This window comes from Melitaea cinxia, chromosome 8, assembly GCF_905220565.1.
Source record: "Melitaea cinxia chromosome 8, ilMelCinx1.1, whole genome shotgun sequence".
Classification (NCBI taxonomy): Eukaryota; Metazoa; Arthropoda; class Insecta; order Lepidoptera; family Nymphalidae; genus Melitaea; species Melitaea cinxia.
Genome location: NC_059401.1, coordinates 10100569 through 10121747, shown reverse-complemented (window position 1 = coordinate 10121747; position 21179 = coordinate 10100569). Strand labels below are relative to the sequence as shown.

General features: G+C 31.4%; 2 protein-coding genes across 2 annotated transcripts; both read right to left on the bottom strand.

Moving 5' to 3' along the window:
* Nucleotides 1–752: 752 nt before the first annotated feature.
* LOC123655616 lies at nt 753–18218 on the bottom strand. Its single transcript, XM_045591379.1, has 2 exons — nt 17886–18218; nt 753–2374 (listed from the first exon to the last, which is right to left on the bottom strand). Exons 1-2 carry the CDS (start codon nt 17916–17918, stop codon nt 944–946), a joined length of 1464 nt encoding a protein of 487 aa, XP_045447335.1. The 5' UTR covers nt 17919–18218; the 3' UTR covers nt 753–943.
* A 108-nt stretch (nt 18219–18326) lies between these two features.
* LOC123655615 lies at nt 18327–20058 on the bottom strand. The gene is made up of 3 exons (XM_045591378.1): nt 19985–20058; nt 18956–19272; nt 18327–18581 (listed from the first exon to the last, which is right to left on the bottom strand). Exons 1-3 carry the CDS (start codon nt 20025–20027, stop codon nt 18504–18506), a joined length of 438 nt encoding a protein of 145 aa, XP_045447334.1. The 5' UTR covers nt 20028–20058; the 3' UTR covers nt 18327–18503.
* Nucleotides 20059–21179: the final 1121 nt, after the last annotated feature.

Below are 21179 nucleotides of genomic sequence, written 5' to 3'. Positions count from 1 at the left end.
CAGGATCTGATGATGGGATCCCAGAGAAATCGAGGGAAACTCTCGAAAATCCGCAATAACTTTTTACTGGGTGTACCGATTTTGATAATTTTTAATTTAATCAAAAGCTGATGTTTATCATGTGGTTACATATAAATTTTATCGAGATCTGATAACTACTTTTTGAGTAATCTTTGATAACGCGTAGTTACTTGATTATTTTTTCGTCGATCTACGTTGTATTACTCTTCGATGTAATTGAAGTCGGTTTTTTTTTTCGTTTGCGAGCAAACACAATTATTCGTTTGCGAGTAAAACGCAGTTATTGCGTATGAAGTACAGGTTCTTTGTGTTTTTAAATAATACACAAATAATTTAATTTTAAAAAATTGTGACAAATAATAAATTGTAATTTAATGTAATAATCTCTTATATTCGTGGCTGATTGTTAGTCTGGATTTGAGTTTACATTCTGGAAGATTACGTATTATAATTGACAATAATATTAGTTATATTACTAATTTATTTATACTTTATTGTTCAACACAATTGCGTATTACACATTAAACATATAGGTATTTCAAAATAGTTACAGAATGTGGTGACAATGAAGACAATGGGTGGCCTTATGGTTATTTAGGCATTTCTTCCAGACAACCCAATTGATGAGGGTACTGCAAATAACATACAATAGTTACCGATTAGGAAACTGTCTATATCAACTCAACTTAAAAATAATTGGTAAGTACTGATTAAATAATACAAAAAAGAAATTCGAACTCGGAATACTTTATTGCGGTAGTACAAATCGGGATACAGGTGAATTCACATTGACTTTCAGTCTTTTTCACCATTACACAGGTGAAAAAATTAAGTATCAAAAAGCGAATATAATAGTTTTTATATAAATAAAATGAGCAATTGTCAATGGCAAATATCTAAATTACTCGATCAAAAAAATTACCTATTTAAGCTGCAGGAACTTCATAAGCGCATCGTGTATGAGACGTGGACTAGCATCGCTATCTGCAGTGTACCTGACGCCTCTTAATGCACCATCTTCATTTCTTACTACACCATATTCCCCCACAATAAAGCCGTCGGATGTTCTTTCTTCAACTCTATATTTTCTAAATTGGCGACCTTCTACGACATAACCCACTTTACAATTCTCTTGTTTACAATTTTCCTCCCCAGAAGGTTGTTCACCATGAGCTCTTCCATCGGTCATTACACTAACTTTTTCATCTATTTCATAATTTTTTTCGGGTTCATGGGTTCTTTGTTGAGCATGTATATTCTGATTTGGGGGTACTGTAATGGAGTTCGGGGTTGAGCTTAAAACGGTGGTACTATACGTAGACGTTGTTGGTTGTTTTTGCCACTTATCATGATCAGAAGATGAATCTGGTGATAGATTTAACGAAGCAGGTGGGCTATAAAATTTTGCAGGTTCACTGTAAATTTTAGAGGGTTCGCTATAAATTTTAGCGGGTTCACTATAAATTTTTGCTGGTTCACTATAGATTTTAGCTGGTTCACTATAAAACTTTGCAGGTTCACTATATATTTGCGACGGTTGACTAAATTGTACGTTACTATGAGGACGGTGATTATAATACTTTTGCAGTTCCCTCACATTTTGATTTGGATTTATATATGTTGAAGATACAGGGTCGTTGTCGTAATTCTGTACCTTAGGTGAGTCATGCACTACATTAAAATTCACAGAAGTCAATCTTGAATTTCCGCGCGATCTTTCCGGTGGATCTTGTATATAGCTTTTAGAAGAATATGATAAAGGCACAGATCTAGCTAGAGGTACATCATTAATAAGTTCATCGTTTTCTAAGACAGAGTGTACAGAAGATTCGGCAATAGAATCGTTCGTTTGGTTAGAATCAAATACATCATCGTCTAAATAAAAAGGGCGTACCCTCTCGTAATTATTAAGACCTCTCGTCTCCTTTTTAGCTTGTAGCTGTTTCAGAAATTCTATATTAGCACCAATAAGGCCCGGTGGTAATTCTGTTCTGTCAACGTCTTCCAAAACTGTTGTCTGGACTGTAGACGTTTTTATATCAGTCACTACAGTAGGAGGGAATGTTTCGAAAACATCTATAGGAGGAGTAGTAGTTTGAATTAAAGGTTCATAATTTTTATGTGTATCAGAGGTTTTATAAATCGTTTTTGGCTTGGTTCTGCCAACAGCAACAGAAGACGTTATTCTTACAGATATTATTTGTTCGTCTCGAATCGAAGAATCGTCTGACTTTGGTATATTTTGAGCATTAAATGTATGTTGACGTACATTTGAAAAATTAATTTGAGGTTTCGCATGGTGACTCTCGTGGCTGCGCACTGGGCCTGAAGTCACTAACACGTATGGCAAGATCTGAAAAAAAAAACATTTAATTTAATAAATTTGTATTATATTGGTACGTATATAAATACATCTTACATATATATGTATATCGTATAAATTATATCGTATATCGGTTAGTAGGCATAGTTTCATTATGAACAAAAACGAACTACAATTAAAAAATAGTATTTTTCTCCTAAATTTGTTCTTGTATCATTTTATCAATAAAGGTATAAAAAGGTTTCTAAAGGTATTTAAATTTTTTATAATGTAGTTTTTTGATTTGTAGACTCAGAAGATTGTTCCACTTACAGAGCCTTATTCAATTATATTACTTAAACGTGAAAAATGAGGCTAAAAGTTGTTGTATCCTTGTTGTGTAATCATTTGTGTATTGAAAGATCTCCCAAGCATCATCTCCAAGTACTTACCGACGTATTTACAGGCGTAGAAAATATACAGTATTATTAATTAATACAAAAAAAAAAACAATAATGAAATAAAAATTATCATAATAGGTATCGTATAATGAAACAACTTTTTCGGATTTTATCGCGGTTTATTAGATTTTAGGTTTAGACGTCGCGTTGGCGCAACGGTCACAGCACTGGTTTGTGGCGATGATAAAGATATTTGCCGTGGTCTGGGTGTTTGTGCAGTGCTTGTGGGTCACCCAACCGTGCCTCGGAGAGCACGTTAAGTCGTCGGTCCCGGTTGTTATCGTGTACCTACACCTGATAGCGATCGTTATTCATAGTAGGGAATATATCCACCAACCCGCATTGGAGCAGCGTGGTAGATTAAGCTCTGATCCTTTTCCTACATAGTGAAAGAGGCCTATGCCCAGCGGTGGGATATTACAGGCAGAAGCATAGCATTAGGTTTTTTACATGCCCGACGTTAGGTACTTAATAGCAACCATGGTCATGGGAGGACTGTTGTTTCATTATAATGAATGAAATTTGCGTAAACATTAGAAAAAATAACAGGTATGATAGGAGCTGTGTGTCTTAATATAAACTACTACCATACTAATATATTGCGAACCACAATCTCAACATTTTTTACCTTAAAACTTATCACCACATTGTCGACGTAATTAATTTGTACCTGAAGAAAATTACAGGTTTTAAGTACTAACATCATATTGGCACAGTAAGAGAAGTTTGGGTCTGCAATATGTTAGCGCACACAGCACACTACTGGTGCATTTCAGACATGCCGCGAGATCCTTTAGCACGATAGAACGTATCTCATTTTCACAGCGGTCGCAGTTCTGTTTTACAATGGCTAGTATCTACTTTACGTGCGCCACAGTGTCCAGGGCCCAAATATATTCCGTAATGCCTTCCGGTTAATGCATATCATGACAAAATATAAAAAAAATAATGAAAAGCGAAACTCATTTAAATTAAAAATTTTAATATAATAAATAAAATAATTTTAGGATGAACATGGCGCTTGGTAGGTTCACGACTCACTTCCATTTTAGAACATTAACATTAAAAACATTTTTCAGATAACTAAAATTCACATTTTTTGGCAGAAATAGTAACTACCTATATGAAAAACAATTCTAAATATATTTAGCTATTCTCAAATTGTTTAATTACGTCGTAACTTAATTACTATATTTAGAATTAGGTACGATTAATATTATTATTATCGTATTACTTCGTTGCCGATGCATGTCAATTTTATTTTAATTACAACATTAGTCTAAAAGACACCTTAATGAATGATATACATTACTCAAACAAGAAATTGATAATAATTTAAGTACATTCAAGTAAATAATTTTAAAGGTAGGTATTAAACAAATTAAGGAAATCTGTTTTAATTATTTAGACATATTTTCATCCTCGTTCTTCCTCTAATTCTTATAAACTATTAACCTCTTATTCTTATAAAGTATTAACGCTTCTCCGTGTGGCTACGGCATCAAAGAATATAGCTACCCCCTCTCTTCCCGTGGGTGTCGTAAGAGGCGACTAAGGGATAACACAGTTCCACTAACATCTTGGAACTTGTAAAGCCGACCGATGGCGGGATAACCATCCAACTGCTAGCTTTGAAATACACATGCTGAAGACGGGCAGCAGCGTCTTAGGTGCGACAAAGCCATCCCTGCGGTCACCAACCCGCCTGCCCAGCGTGGTGACTATGGGCAACACACATGAGTCCACAAGAACTTGCAGAGGCCTATGTCCAGCAGTGGACTGCAATAGGCTGAAATGATGATGATGATGATTGACGCTTAGGTAGGTACTGTTATTTTAAAGCAATCAAATTTACTTATGGTATTTGCAATTAGTAGGACATAAGACAAGCGATGAAAGAAAAACTTAAACTTTTTAACTGTCAAGAATACGTTTGCATAAAGTCATTCAAGTTTATTTGTCATCTTTATTATGATCGAAAAGCCAAATTTATTTCACGATCAGTTTGCTTCAGTACCAAGTCAAATAGAAATCAAATCTTGTGTTACAAGCGACCTGTCTACCACTTACGGTAATCTTAAAAATTTATCACTGCTATCAATGCGACTTAAAAAATGCGGAACTAATGTAGGTATACATAATGACACGAATAATAACTTTACGAAATAATAATTTAAACTTAAGTATACCGAAATATTCTTTGTTATAACGGAAATCGACAAGAGTTTGATTCAGACTTGATTATTGATATTTGCTTTTTATAAAAAGGTTTGTTTCTGGTTTTAGTGTTTGTCCTTGAGGGTTTCCCCGCCGTACCTCGAAGAACACGTAAAACCCTCAAGTCCTGGTTATTATCGCAGCATATAATTGGCATCATAACATTTTTTTGTTAGGTAGGTAAATTATAGGCTGATTTGCTTTAAGTTCTTATGGTATAGGTACATTTTTATCTAGTATAGATTTCCACGAAATCTTATATCCTATCATATAGCATACACACACGGTCATCTGTTCCTATGGTAACCAACTTAATGCTTGTGTTATAGGTAACAGTTGTATGTTATACCTTTTTTTTAATATACATAGAAGTAATACATATATAGATATATAAATACAGATATAACAAATAGACTCAGGCGGGAATCGAACCCAAAACCCGCGGAGCAGAAAGCAATGCCACTACAAACTGCGCCAAGGGGCAGTTATACAACATAGATATACTTAAATGTAGAAAAATGTATATATTAAACATTTTTAAGGCTGCTTGCCTGTTATTTTATAGGAGTGAAAAAATTATACTGTAACATACACAAAACAATGTGATGACAAATGTTTGAAAGTTACAAAAGACTGTGGGACATTGTAAAAAAAATATATTAATAATTAATTCTTTGTAAGTTCTTGTAGGATAACTTAATCTTTGTCATTTCTATCAAACTAAAAAAGTAATTACAAAGTTTTTTATAGAACAAAAACTAATATGTCGAGTCTTGAACGTCAATAAACGGAGCGGAAATGGCTCTCAGAAAGCCGTAGTAATGACGGGCGGCTGTCAGTGACCGACGCGGCCTTGTTTGCCACAAGGCAGCAAGGCAGACAATAGTAAAATGTAATAACAAGAAGACTGTTTTTAAAACATGTTATGCCCTGTATCAGTTGTGGATAACGCTTAAGGGTAGTCACTTTAATAAGCAGCTATAAAATTCATACGTAAATTTCACCATTGTTATTGTTACATAACAGCTGGAACGTTCGTTGATTAAAATAGATTAAAAATATTTGTTAAAAAAAACACAGAGCCTGTTTTACTAGTTGTAGACAAAGTTTTCCCTGCAAATAAGTTACAAATAAACTTTAACAGCAGGTGGTATTAGGCCTTTAGTACCTGTTTCGCTACAATTAAGAAACTCTTATATCCACAATTGCGAACAGAAATAAGCCACAAATATAGTGGAATTCGATGATGATAAAGAATAATATACCTATCAGAAGCTTTTATCCGTTGAATACCATCATCTGCCAAATAGCGTTTATCCATATCTAGTGAAACAGGCCCACAATGTGACTATGTCATCTTGTCGTTCGTTCTATACAGTTGTATCGTTTTGACTTACCATTTGTCTTTGTTAACCAATTAACTGATATGAAGTAATATATGATATATATATTTAATGACAAATAACTTATTCGTAAAAATTTATAATTATTACAGAGAAATAAATAAAAATAAATAAATAAACGTGTCGTACCCACACTGTAAAACTATAAATCGCTTAAAATATTTTGTAAGTAAGTTTATTCCAAAAATCAAGACTAACAAAAAACTGGATTGGAATTTCATTACAAAAAATGTGGCGCCTCATACATATATTACATTCGTCAAAATAGATACCTTTATATTCAAACGGAAGTTATAGTAATATACATAATATATAGGTATAATAATAGCAAGTTATATTGCTTACTTAGTTTAGAAAAAATGTTAATAATGAGGAAAAAGCTTACATTTATAATTAACTGTCAAAACTGTCTGACTTTTAACTGCGTTACTTCAATAGTAATTTTTATTCATAACTTCAAATTGTAACTATTGAATTATTAATGCAGTGACTGTAGCCAAATACCCTTGATACAATGTACTAGAGTAAGTAGTATCTGTAACTACTACCTATCCGAACTTGCTGTTCCGCTAGAGTTAGTTCATAGGCCTTTAAAGTAGTCATAATTATGAAGTATGGAATGTAGTTAACGGTAACGAATTAATTAAAGACCGTTATTTGAATTAAATAAAGAATTTGACTCTGAAGATTGAATTATTGATAGGATTATTGCAATTTATCTAAGGGCAGGTTTCACCAGTTGTGAATAAAGTTTATTGTGCAAATAGGCAACGGTTAGACTTTGACAGCAGGAGGTAGAATAGGGCTTTAGGACCTTTTTCGCCTCAACAGTGAAATTCAATGGTGAAATAGAACGATACATCAAATACATTTATCTGTTGAATATCCTCACCCGTTAAATAGCATTATCCACAATTGGTGAAACAGGCCCTAAACTTTTATTAATAAAATAACGTGTGATTCAAATAAATCAGACCTTGTATGTAGAGTTGTGTTCTATTCTAGCACTAGTTCCGTAATGAATAGCGAATAAATGTGTAAGCATAGTCATAGTAAACTGTCGACTACTATTGATATTGAGTATGAAATAAAATTAAATTGGCAAATTGGCAACTGAATCTTTTTTTAACAAGCCCGTTGGCGCAGATAGCAGTGACTCTCCTTATTGCTCTGGGGGTTGCGGGTTCGATTACCGCCTCGAGTCTGGTTGTGATATATGTACTTATTTTGTATATAACTATTATTTATATGTATCTACTTATCGTAACAAAATTAGTTATATCAGTCAGATGTTACCTACATACAGTACAAGCATTAAGTTGCTTACCGTAGGAACAGACTAACATGTGTTTATAATGTTATATATATATATATATATATATATATATATATATATAACATTATAAACACATGTATATATATATTTATTTATTTTATTATATTGATTCATTTTTATAATTTTCATCATTTATGGTATTTAGTTTAGCCATGAAAAGTTTAGAGTAACTTATATATTAGTAATAGGTACATATTTTTTATTTTGGAAGGAAGAGAAACATACATTGGATTAGAACGCTTGATGAATTCATCATAGTTTTAATTGCCCGATTGTAACGTAATGTACATTTTAGCAATATTTAATTGACGGAGAGCTGAGTAATTGCCCCAGTAATAACGTTATTTGTCTCTATTTAACTGCAGGCGATCTTTTCTTTTTTAATTAAAAACATAAGTAAACGAACACATTGTTGCACCCCTTCAAGGTTAAAATTTCCGTTGTTTAAAAATAACTAAGAATAATGACTTGATTATTTTTCATATACAAGTACTATACAAATAGTATTTTTTTTAAATTACCAGTGTTACATGACATTTTAAGATACACGAAGACATAAAAATAGGCCGAAATCAAGTAAAATAAACGAGACATGATCAGTTTATGAGCTAAATAAACTTTGACAGTGATATTTAGCAAGAATTTTATGTTGTCAGGATTGTAATCTATACAAATAAATAAAATTGGAGTGTCTGTTTGTAATATTAAAATAACCACTTTTTACTAAATGCATATGGATGTATATCCCGACACGGTACATATACCAAAACATTGATAATTTTTGTCTGTCTGTCTGTTTTTCTGTTAGTTCCGACTAATCTCTGAAACGGCTGGACCGTTTTTGATGGGACTTTCACTGGTAGATAGCTGATGTAATAAGGAGTAACTTAGGCTACTTTTATTTTAAAAATTTATTTACATAACTGAAAAATAACATTTTTGTTAAATTCCACGCGGACGAAGTCGCGGGCACACCTAGTAGAAGTTAAAAACTAAATATGAGAACAAGGTAACAACAATGAGCGGCTAAATAAGGCAGTGCATTTAGTTTTTGATATATATTTTAACCTTAAACGTAATATAATTGTGTAATTACTTATCAGGACAAAGATACGATTTGAAATTCAGGTATAAAAATACGCGGTTGTTAACTGTAATGTTTGTACAAACAAAGTACGATATTATTCATGTAATTCTACGGTAAAAAGGTGTAATATTTTTCGTATTTAAAGAAATAACAGTGTAATCTGCAAATATTCTAAGTAGTTCGCTTATAGTTAGATTAGATAGATAGTTTTTAGGCTTGCGCACATTGGCGGCACAGCACAACAGAGGATCTATTGGCATCCAATGACGCATAAAGGAATGCCACAACTTTCTTGGGCACATCACGACGTCCGTATGCCTATATGTATGTAGCGACGTTCTTCGACATACCACGCCGTTCTTATGCGTCCTTACAGACGCTAAACCGTCCTCTCTCTTTGTCTGGTATTATTCTTCTTTTTTAACTCTTTTTACGACCGTCGTAATTCCGCTTTAGAGCATTGCAAAGTGCACATTAATATTATTTATGTCTGCGTGTGCATTAAATTACGACATTCCTTTTTATTCTTACGATAATCAGTTTTGAAATTTTGATATTACTCTCAGTTATTAACTTCAATTACCATTTGTCATTTCAAAAACAAACACACCAATACAAGAGTGGTGGAGGAATTGATTGATGGATTGAACGGTTGTTGAAATTTTGTTTTACTTTTGATATACTAGTATCTATTGTTAGATCTTAATTCTATGATTTGACAAATTGCAAGTAACTAGATATGATCGTGTCGACCGCAGCTGTTACAGGCCTAATGCAATTGTTTAATTATTTGTTAGTATTATGCGCACGCACTTGACGACCTTCAGGTTTCTATGTAATTAACAACCCTCAGTCTTATAAATCTTATTATTAATGTGTGACTGTGTATTTTTTAACCGACTTAAAAGGAACGACTTAAGGAGGAGGTTATATATATATATATATATATATAATCGGGGATAACTTCGTCGTTTATGAACCGATCTTAATAATTCTTAATGATTTAACTGAGGTAGGGCACAGCAGGAATTTCTTGCTCAAAATATGGAGCAGGCCCGACTGGGGTTGTGCCTCGACCTTACAGAAGATCACAGTAAAATAATACTGTTTTCAAGCAGTATTGTGTTCCTGTTGGTGAGTAAGGTGACCAGAGCTCCTGGGGGGATTGGGGATTGGGTCTGTAACGCGCTTGCGATGCTTCTGGTGTTGCAGGCGTCTATAAGCTGCGGTAATCGGTTACCATCAGGTGAGCCGTACGCTTGTTTGCCGACCTAGTGACATTAAAAAAAAAATGATAAGGATACCGGGATCTGATGGTGAAATCCCCGAGAAATCGAAGTAAACCTTTGAAAATCGTGGTGACGACTAGTGCGTTTGTTAATTTTTTTCGTCTACTTACGTTGTATTACTTGTCGATGTAATTGAAGTCGGTTTTTTTCGTTTGCGAGCAAACACAATTATTATTCTATAACGATGGGAAACAAACATGCTGGATGGTAAGTGGATACTGTAGCTTACAGATGCCTAAAGCATTACAAGCGCCTTGCCAACCACATACAAGAACCTCCCCTGGAGCTCACATTTATTTCTCAAATGTGATTAAAATAACCAGGGTCATCTGTTTTAATGTAGGCACCTCAATAGATGTACTTTAGGTTACCAGTAGAAAAAGCCATGTACATATTTTTTAAATGCACGTGTAAATAATACGAATAAAAATTAACATGTATTATACCTAGACTCGAGGTGGGAATCTAATAGCCTCTGGAGCAGAAAGTAGGGTCCACTACTAGGGTTCAGAACTGGGGGGTTAGGATTTTAGGTGAGACAAAAAGAACCGGAAAATCAAACTTCAGACCTGGTTCTTTCGGTACTTTCGGGAATTTAAATTAGGCAATTCATAGTTAAACCAACTAGAGATGAAAACTGGGTATCCACATGATGAGATTAATAGCACGTCCTCAAGAGAAAGCAGCTTATCAGAAATCTCTCTATTGTATAGACGGGAAAAACTCTTGTCGAATCAACGTTTCGATAATAAACGAGAGATGAAAGGATGAAAGGACCTACACGTCTTACTAGAAGACGTCGATCTGTTAACGCGTAGGAGCATGATTTTCCAAAACGATAGTGCTCCATGCCACTTTGCAAGAATAGTCAGACAACATTAAACAGAAAGATTTAGAGACAGATGGATCGGCCGTGGAGGGCCATTGCATGGCCGCCGCGGTCCCCAGACTTGAATCTTTCTTTGTCTGGGGATATTATAAAGAAATAGTTTACGCTAAAAACATTAGCAACGTAGCGGAGTTAAGACGAAAATTGAGACAGGCAGAAGAAACAATTAAAAACAACAGAATAGCATTCGTAAGACTCAAAGAAAACTTTTTAAGACGATGTAGAACATGTATCGAGCACGAAGGTCGACATATTGAAAACTTTTTATAATAAATAACTTTAAGACGATTACTTTTCGTTTTATTATAAATAACCTCCAAATGTTTATTAAATCTTCGATCTTAGTTTTCTTGCAATCTTTTGGTTGGTTAACAGACTAATTAACCTTAAAGGAATAATAAATTGAACAAAAAAATTTTTTTTTATCCAAATTGGTAATTTTAAGAATTTTCCACCTTGATGTCTTTGAAGGCAAATTTTAGCAAAAGTAGCCTCATTAAGTACAACTTTTTATTTATGATTATGAAAGCTGAGACTCTGGAAAAGTTTTTAAGCCTAATTAGAAACCATAAAATCGCCTGTTTAGATTTTTAATTCTAAGTGGAAAATTGAAGTCATAGTTCTCAAAACGTAAAATTTTCACTTTACACTTAGATTTTCACAATTTCCATCAAAGTTAAGAAGCTGAATCTTTTAAGCGGGAAGCTACAGCTCATGATTATTTAGATACAAAAACAAAAATTCTAAAAAGTCTTTAATTTTTTTTTTGAAAATTTTACAGTTGTTCAGGTGTAAAATTCCCAAAAACACATAAAAAAATCCATAACTCGAAAACTATGCAAAATCGCTGAACATACATAGGAGTGATTCGGATACCCCAAGGGGTGCCCTATCTCTGGAATTCCGTTTATCACTACTTTTTGGGACACCTGTATATGTATTTAAAATTTATTATATATATTTATAAGCAGTTTATTTTTTGCAAAACTCAGTGATAATACTACTTCTCTTTTTAGAATATCTTCTTCAGGATAATAGATCCCTTGTAACTTTGCCGTTGCCTGAAAAAATGGATATGCATAATTCGTGACGGTAGCCGTACAGATGATGCTTACTAATTTTTGACTTATTTATTACTTTTAAATTCTATTTTTTTTTTTATTACTTTAAATGCAACGATAACTACTTCAATGTTTTGTTTTGGTACGCATTTTAAGAATAACTCAATAATTTCGATTCATTAAGACGAAGTACCGAAAATCCTGGTTCTGAAAAACAGATCGGTTCTGGAAACCCTAGTCACTACAATCTGCGGCTAAGAGAAAGACAATAAAACAACTTTATGTATTAAAAAAAAAACTATTTGTACATAATAAAACAGCAAGTTACTAAATACGTCATAGTGTAAGACAGGGTTGAGCAAGAGCAACCTTATACCTAAGCTAGATCAAGTAGTTTGAGCAATTCGCATTATGAACTAAAATTGCACGCCCAATAAATACAAACACAAATAATAATAGGGCAAAATAGATAGTTAAATTCAAAATATATATTGTAGCTTTGTAAATAGTCAGCTGTGAATTTATAGCTATAAATCCTAATATAAATAATACATATAAATATTTAAGTACATTTAATAGCATCTACAGAAACAACTAGATGAATGTATAATTAAACCACATACAGCACAAAATAATTAAAGAGCTTAAAGAATATATAAACAAAAAAAAAACATAGAGAAAATTTTATTTGTTTGTCGTAAGCTTTTGACACGCCGAAACTTATGCTTCTATTTGATGGATTTTTTGTATATAGCTTAGAAATTAGATGTAGTTTTCGTGTTTTAAATTATTGCCTTTCTCTTGTATCGAGTCTGTATAAAAACCGAAGGTTGTTCCACAATGGAATGTTAAAATTTTAATTGTTATACGTAAACAGTAACTACTTAAAATATACATATTTAATGTTCCTTTATAATAAATGATCTATATTTTTTTTTAATTCAATTTCAAACAAGTGAAACGTATAATTCTTATTATGTAGTATACACTTAGGTATATGAAGTACCTATTTTGTACCTACGTTGTATTTGTGTATACAAATATTCTATAGTGAAGTCACGACAAATAAATTTATAAATTAAATCATGATGTTATGATTAATTTAGTTTATTCTTTGTCTTTACTAACTTAATATGGTTCGGTGTGAGCGTGCAGTGTGGCGAGTAAACCTGTTCTGATTTACCAGATCGTGAGGTATTTTAAACTTGAATGCAAATAAATTGCAAGATGATAGCGAACTTGAGAATAGCTTATTTAAGTACATATTTTCTGTCCTCTTTTGTAAAACCGTGAACATATTATATAAGTATGTTTTATGACTTGTTTGACAGTCACTGTTTAATGTGAAGCTGGTATGCTAAAAACTCTTTTGAATATTGAATAAAAAATTGTATTAAATATCTGCGTATGTATAAATAATTTATCAAAGCATTACTATGTAATTTATATTATATGTAAATAAAAAAATCTATAATCAAAATAGTTAATATTTTTCTTTAAAAGTTTGATTCATAGTTTTTATAAACGTTCATTAAAAATAAAAACAGGTTTGAATTTATAAACAAAAAACGTACATTCAGTAATGTAATTATCTTAAAAAGTATATACTGCACCTATTAAAATGTTACACAAAAACACAAGGAAGTGATATACCAATACTTACGCTACTACGCCCTAAACTGGATTAAAATTCGTCAATACTTGATCTCGTTCGTGGCTGTTCTAAATAAATGTTACACTGACATTTATTACTTCACATTTAAAAAATGTATGTTTTTTTAAATTTAAAACGTGTAATGTAACTTTACACGTTAATTTTACATCAAAACACGAGTCCAGTCAGCTTAAGTTTTTTATATTAAATTAATTTAGATAGTATCAGCTATTCTTAATCGATAGCCATTCGGTATGGTATACTTATAACTATATACACTGCCCGTGCTACTACATCCGTCTTAAACTTTTTACACACTTAGAAAATGAATTATCCAAAAATGAAATAGGTTCTTTAAATTTATTAATTTTTGGAATTTACTCCTTGAAAAGCAATATTAGACACGAGGTATGAAAAAAACAAGTAGTGCGTTTTCTCTCCTACCATTATATTTTTTTTAATCAAAAACAAAAACAACTTTATTCAAATAGGCCCCATGAGCACTTTCGAATCGTTATTTTACAAATTAAAAATTTAAAACTGCTTATTATTTTTGTAAAAGTAAAGCTACCACGAATTCGGAATGTAGATTCTGTAGAAAAGAATCGGCAAGAAACTCCGCAGTTACTCTTAATATCACGGTAATCGGTTTACAGCAGTAAACTCCGTGTCGGAGCTAATACGTACTTTTTTTTGTATTTTTGTACTTTTTTAAGCAAATATATGAAGATTTTTTTTGTATATATTTTAAAAATTGCCACTGCTCTCGTTTCGGCTATTGCTAAATTTCTTATTATTGCAGTGGTCTCATCTTGTATTAATAAAATATTTGAACTGATTAACAATTAATCCACCGATGTATGTAAATATCTATATTAATATTATAAAGCTGAAGAGTTTGTTTGTTTGAACGCGCTAACCTCAAGAAGTACTGGTCCAATTTGATTTTTTTTCCATTGTTAGATAGCCCCTTTATCGAGGAAGGCTATAAGGCTATTTTTTCCAAATTAACGCGTGTGAAACCGCGGTACCCAGCTAGTGTGTAGATACAAGAGCTCTGTAGCTATTCTGTTTGTCTCAGTTCACACAAAATAATCAATAAGATACAGGTAAGTTTTAAACTTTTACGGTCACTTTGAATACTTTAGAGTCTACGCGACTCCCGATATCTCCTGTTGATTCTTGTTCAGTCTCTACATACTCGTATCTATTATGTAATAATGCTCGAGCCCATTAATCAAAATTAGGAAATTGTGACGGTAGCGCAGACATCGCACGTTCGATAGCTGTTTGGCATTTTTGCTATTTCATATACTTTTTTTAACCGACTTCCAAAAAAGGAGGAGGTTCTCAATTCGACTGTATTTTTTTATTTATTTATTTATTTATTTATTTTTTTTTAATGTATGTTACATCAGAACTTTTGACCGGGTAGACCGATTTCGACAAATTTTGTTTTAATCGAAAGGTGTTGTGTGCCAATTGGTCCCATTTAAATTTATTTGAGATCTAACAACTACTTTTCGAGTTATATCTAATAATGCGTTTTTACTTGACGCTTTTTTCGTCGACCTACGTTGTATTATACCGCATAACTTTCCACTGGATGGACCGATTTTGATAATTCTTTTTTTGTTGGAAAGGAGATATCCCTAGTTTGGTACCGTGATAAGGAAACCAGGATCTGATGATGGGATCCCAGAGAAATCGAGGGAAACTTTCGAAAATCCGTAATAATTTTTTACTGGGTTTACCGATTTTGATAATTTTTAATTTAATCGAAAGCTGAGGTTTATCATGTAGTCACATATAAATTTTATCGAGATCTGATAACTACTTTTTGAGTAATCTTTGATAACGCGTAGTTACTTGACTATTTTTTCGTCGATCTATGTTGTATTACTTGTCGATGTGAACGAAGTCGGTTTTTTTTTTCGTTTGCGAGCAAACACAATTATGTATTAGATTTAGTTCGTCAGAAGCAAGCAACTCTATAGTATTTAGTGTTTGTAAGAAAAGAAAGATATTTAAAAAAAAGAAGTAATATATCATACAAATATGTAAATAAATTATCATTAATTGCATTTTAATTACAAATTACTAAAAACAGTTTTATCAATGAAGTATTTTTTCTTACCTTATCTTTTTAATATATTTTTTTACTAAAAAGTTAATTGTTTCGGTTCTACAGATGATGATAATTACATAGTTATCATGATACGATGTGACATGACGACGTACTGACGGAATACAAAGAATCGTAGTTGTATTCCTTTAATCTTCTTCCAATGGAATAATTTTGAATAACATTCTTTAAATATTATTTAATAGAAAATCGAGTAAATATCTTAACTTAAATAAATAAATTTATGTAACAAACATTAATATAAACTAATAATTTATGTAGATGAAAAATAGGTAAGGTTAGAGGAAATATTTTTGATATTTATATAATTTTAAATTTACATTATCCAGAAGTAATGTAGGCAACAAATTATCATGTTGCGAATTACAAAAGTAGAGCAGGTAAAGTATGTAAATATAAGAACGGGTAAGTAACTAAATATAAGACCTTGACTATATTATATAGGTTACTCTTAATCCGAAAATTCCCGTGAGATGGAGGTTTACGTCGGTAAAGCCATGGCATAAAATAATCATCTTGGGAGTATCTAATAAAATAAAATAAAGTCACTTGCTAAGTTTCACATGTACCTTATGTGGTAAATGTATAGAACAAATTAATAGACAATACAATAAGTTTTAGGTACTCGTTATTACTTATATTACATAATATATTTATGTATGGTAGGGAAATACCTATAGTATTTAGAAGAACATATTATGTAAAAGACTATTAAACAGAATATTTACTAGGTGATCATTAAAAACTTAAAAAAAAAAAATGAAATACGAAGCCCGAAAGAAAATTTAAACATACCTAGTATATTTTGAATATTGCAAATTGATTGTAATATATGTATGTATAGGTAATTTGTACAAAAGCTTCAACATGTAGGTAACGTTATTTCTAAGATATTACTGATAATTCATTTCATAGAGGTTTATTTTAGGTGAAGGACTTCGTAACACGAAGCAGCGAACTAAATCGGAATGTCAGTTACTGTCAGGTATTTGTGATTAAATATAATACGGTTTTTATGAATTATATCTAAAACATATACAAAGAAAATTTTCTCATATTTGCTCATAGACATAGACGTAGTCATAGTTGAATAATAATTATGTATAATATTGTTAAAATAATAATCATGTCTTCATTAGACAGAATTTAAGATCTTCATAATTGAAGACATGTCTGATTAAACTTTCACACGATGTGATCGTGAAAACAGTGGGTAATTGAGGAATAGAGCGATGCGTGTAAACTGGATTCTAACACGTCTGCTTTTATCGTCAGGCTTGCTCAGGGTCAGGGTCCGAGTTGAAATGAATTACATTGATGCAATAATAATTCTTAGATATTTTATTGTATAATGATTTGTAAATTAAGGTAATTAATTCAACAGTAACCTCTAACACAAAAATAGTTACTAATGCAAACAATACGTACAAAATAATTATACTATGTGTGAAAAAGTCACACAAAGTAGAATTTTTATCTTTACAATTTAATAGTGAATTATATTTATATTGCTAAATTAATATGCATAACTTATTAGTTCACTTAGGACAAGAATGAATAGTTTCGGATTTACTGATTATATGCTGATTATGTACAAAATTTTCTTTAAAATATAACCTACCTTGAGTTAAATTTCCATGACAACTAATTAAAAATAAATCGGAACAAAAATCGTACTATATTGTATAGCGGACATTTTAAATCTGCACGCGTTTATACTGAAGGTTAACATGAGGCTGTTATATTGCGAGTAATGTGGGTGGAGCGGAGAGACTGCCTTACAATTAGACCTTATGCTATAGATAGACCTTTACTGTTCATATGATATGAAATAATTATAAATACGCTAAGTAATTATTAACTTATTGATTTAAGACACTATCAGGCGTAATGATTGGCTTTCTATACCTATTATATGTATGTTACATACCCTTTTTATTTCAATTACCTATTTGGATGTTGTAAATGTTATGATTTGTGACTTAAGATATTATTTTAAATTACTATTTGAATTCATACCAGAAAAATAATCCATGAACAATTGATCCTCATTTCGTTACAGAAAAAATATTTCCGCACATAAACAGCTGATCGATATTACTGTATTGATAAGGACATGTCCACTTTTACTTCAATGACTAACAAAAACATCATTTCGAGTTTATGTTTTAAATGTAAGTATTATGCTTTGCTCATTTTATTTCGACGCGGTTTCAGGAGGCTGTAACACGGTGTAAAACTAAGCGAGGCTTATGTTCTCTATTCGTTATACGAATCAAAAAGCGATTCACTTCTAGTACACGTGTGCCCTGCGCGCGCGCCGCGTTTAACTACGCTGCTCAACAGTAAACACCAACCGATGACCTTCCCAATTAAGTATTTAATTTATGTAATGCACTTTCTTAAAAGACGTTATGACGTATAAGGTCTGAACGATAAAATAAATAAAGAAGACAATTATAATTGAAATACTTTTGATTAGAATACTTAATTGATAAAACAATCACAATTACAAGTTATTAAATATTTTTAGGATCTGATCTATAAAGAAATAAATAACTCGCTACAATAATTAATTTTCAATACAAAAATTAATTAAGAGAACTTTGTATTAATATTACATAATTTTGACCTAAATTAATATCCATAGTAAGGATCATGCTGATAATGATGCTCATCGTTCTGTGGTATTGGCGGCTCATACATCGGAAGAGGCTGAAACAGATAAAAATCATGATTGCTTGTAATCTAAATCCATATTCGGAAGGTTGTAGCGCAGTATTCCAGTATCACATCAATTTTAAATGGAATGTTCGCTGCGTCAATAACTCGACTAGGTACCCCTAAATGTCACATATTGTTAAACCTATACACTTTTTTGTTCATATCTCTCGTGAAGGTTTTCCGGTCAGATGCTGGTTGCGTGGTCACACGGTGATTTGTTTGTCGAGAACATTTTAGTTTCGTTGGAGACTATACTTAATAATAGATCTACAAGTTGTTATAAGGGCTAATAAGGTAAAGGTTAAGGAAACACTTCTTTCCATAATTAATTAGTTAATTTAAAAAATATATTAATTATAATTTACCTGATAATTATGGATGACTTTCTTCTTTTCAGGTGTTTCATGTTGATGCTTTTTCCCATGTGAATGTTGGGCAAGGAGCTCTTTAACTTTTAATTTTGTTGATAATAAATTTGCCGCCAAAGCTTTATTAAACGCCTTCAGTTCCTTTATCTTCGCTTTTATGGCCCACAGGCCATCTTTTAGAAGGTCTAGTTTTCCGAGTTGCATGTTTTCATCTTCCTGGTATTCATCGTGGTCGTAGGAGGGCGTATCGAACGCCGCACGAAACAGTTGTTGCTCTTCTTCGTCTAGTTCTACGTATCGTGGTTTCAGCATTACTAAAACATGTACATATTTTTTTACTCTCAAAACACCCTTGAATATTCGTTAGACTTTTATCGTTAATGCTTAGCAAAAGGGATGCACAGTTGTGTTAGGGACTTAGGGATGTGTACCGATGCTGCACTAACGATCTAATATGACGCTTGTACCGTTATGATGTTGATTTTTTGATGTTCTATCACAAAATCGTTTAATTTTAATTCATAATCATTGTTTTATTGACACATTGATAAAATGTACATTTAAAAGCTTTTTAGATGTCACCACTGTAATATCTGATATGCAATTTCGTTGAACCAAACAACCAAATCCTTCATGATGCGCTACGCAGACGCATGTTTTGGTGCAAATTGTGTTATAGAATTTAGAATAAAATAATTTATTGTAAATTACAATTTGTAATCTAATATGAATAAGGTTGTGTTTATTTTGTAGTAAGTCATAAGAATTGACGTATTTAATATATATCAAATATTTTCTCCTTTTACTTTAAGATATTTTTTATCAATGTTATGTAAAATATGTTTCATGTTTATTTACTTAAAAATAATATAATAAGTATTAAATGGAGTTACATTCAATTTTTGGATGCTTCATGCTTAACAACAATACAAAATTTAAATTTATTTCCGTCGAATAAAAAAAATAAGGAACTTCGTTCCAACAAGTCACGTGCTCATTCATAAAATGGAAAAATTTAACACTTACCTGGACTAACGAGAAATATGATAAGAAAAACACGTGTAATCATATTAATATTATTTTGTTGAGTTGAGTCGTTGAGTGTGAAGTGTTTATTATTATTTATTTATTTATTACGAAATATTTGAATATACGCAAAACACTAAACTATTTGACTGTGCACTGAACTATTTCATTACCTATAATAACTATTGGTTATGAAAATGGTGGTGATGTGATGACGAAATATTTCACTTATACCGTCATTTGTTTTAGTTATCGAAATTATTCATCTATAATATCTATGAGAGCAAAACGTAATAAGTGCTATTTATTTTTTTATAATTTTGTTTAATTTACTTAAAGCTCGTGTTTATTTAAGTTTTTTTTTAAATTTTTGTTTTTTGTGTGCTACATGCAGTAATATTTTTATTATATACCTATATTTTTTTTTGTTTAATTGTAATATAATACAAATTTAATTGTAATATATTACAAATTTTGCTACAAATATCTGCTACCTATACCTGATATTAACATTTCAAAATGTGTAGTACGTATTTATATGTTTACTAACTGTACCTGCGAGCTTTTTTTTTAGTCGTACCAATTCACAAACCTTTGTTGGGTCATGCACAAGCTTAATGCTTTGCTTAAGATCATGATATGATCAAATGCATAATTTACGATTCTATAAAGGACATACAGACAAACATTCATTTTTATAAATAAAAATTAATTTTATATCCTTGGAGACTTTAACATTAAATTTCATAACACTTCTTGTTACCTATTGCTGTATGTTATATGTTAATTTAGATCGAAAATCTTAGCAACGCCATGGGTAAAAAAAAAGTCATATTTCAACATTTCTTTTATTGTGACTAATTTATCATTTCGAACACTAATTTATGAGTAGTTTTTATGTGGAGTTTCCAAAATTTGCTTATTGTAAATAGTTTATTGATTCTTAAATACTATAGATATTCCTAATACAATTCTTAATACTTATAATATAACTGAACACATCCATCAATTCGGTACGTCTTAAACCTAAGTTATAACATGTATATTTTTATCCTATGTGGTATGTGTGTGAAGAAGTTTTTTTTTAAATTAAAACAATAATTATTTATTATAATTAACAAAATTGCTTGAGACAGCAATAAATCAATTAAAATATTTTTAACAACTTCATACAGTAACTAACTACTAAAATAAA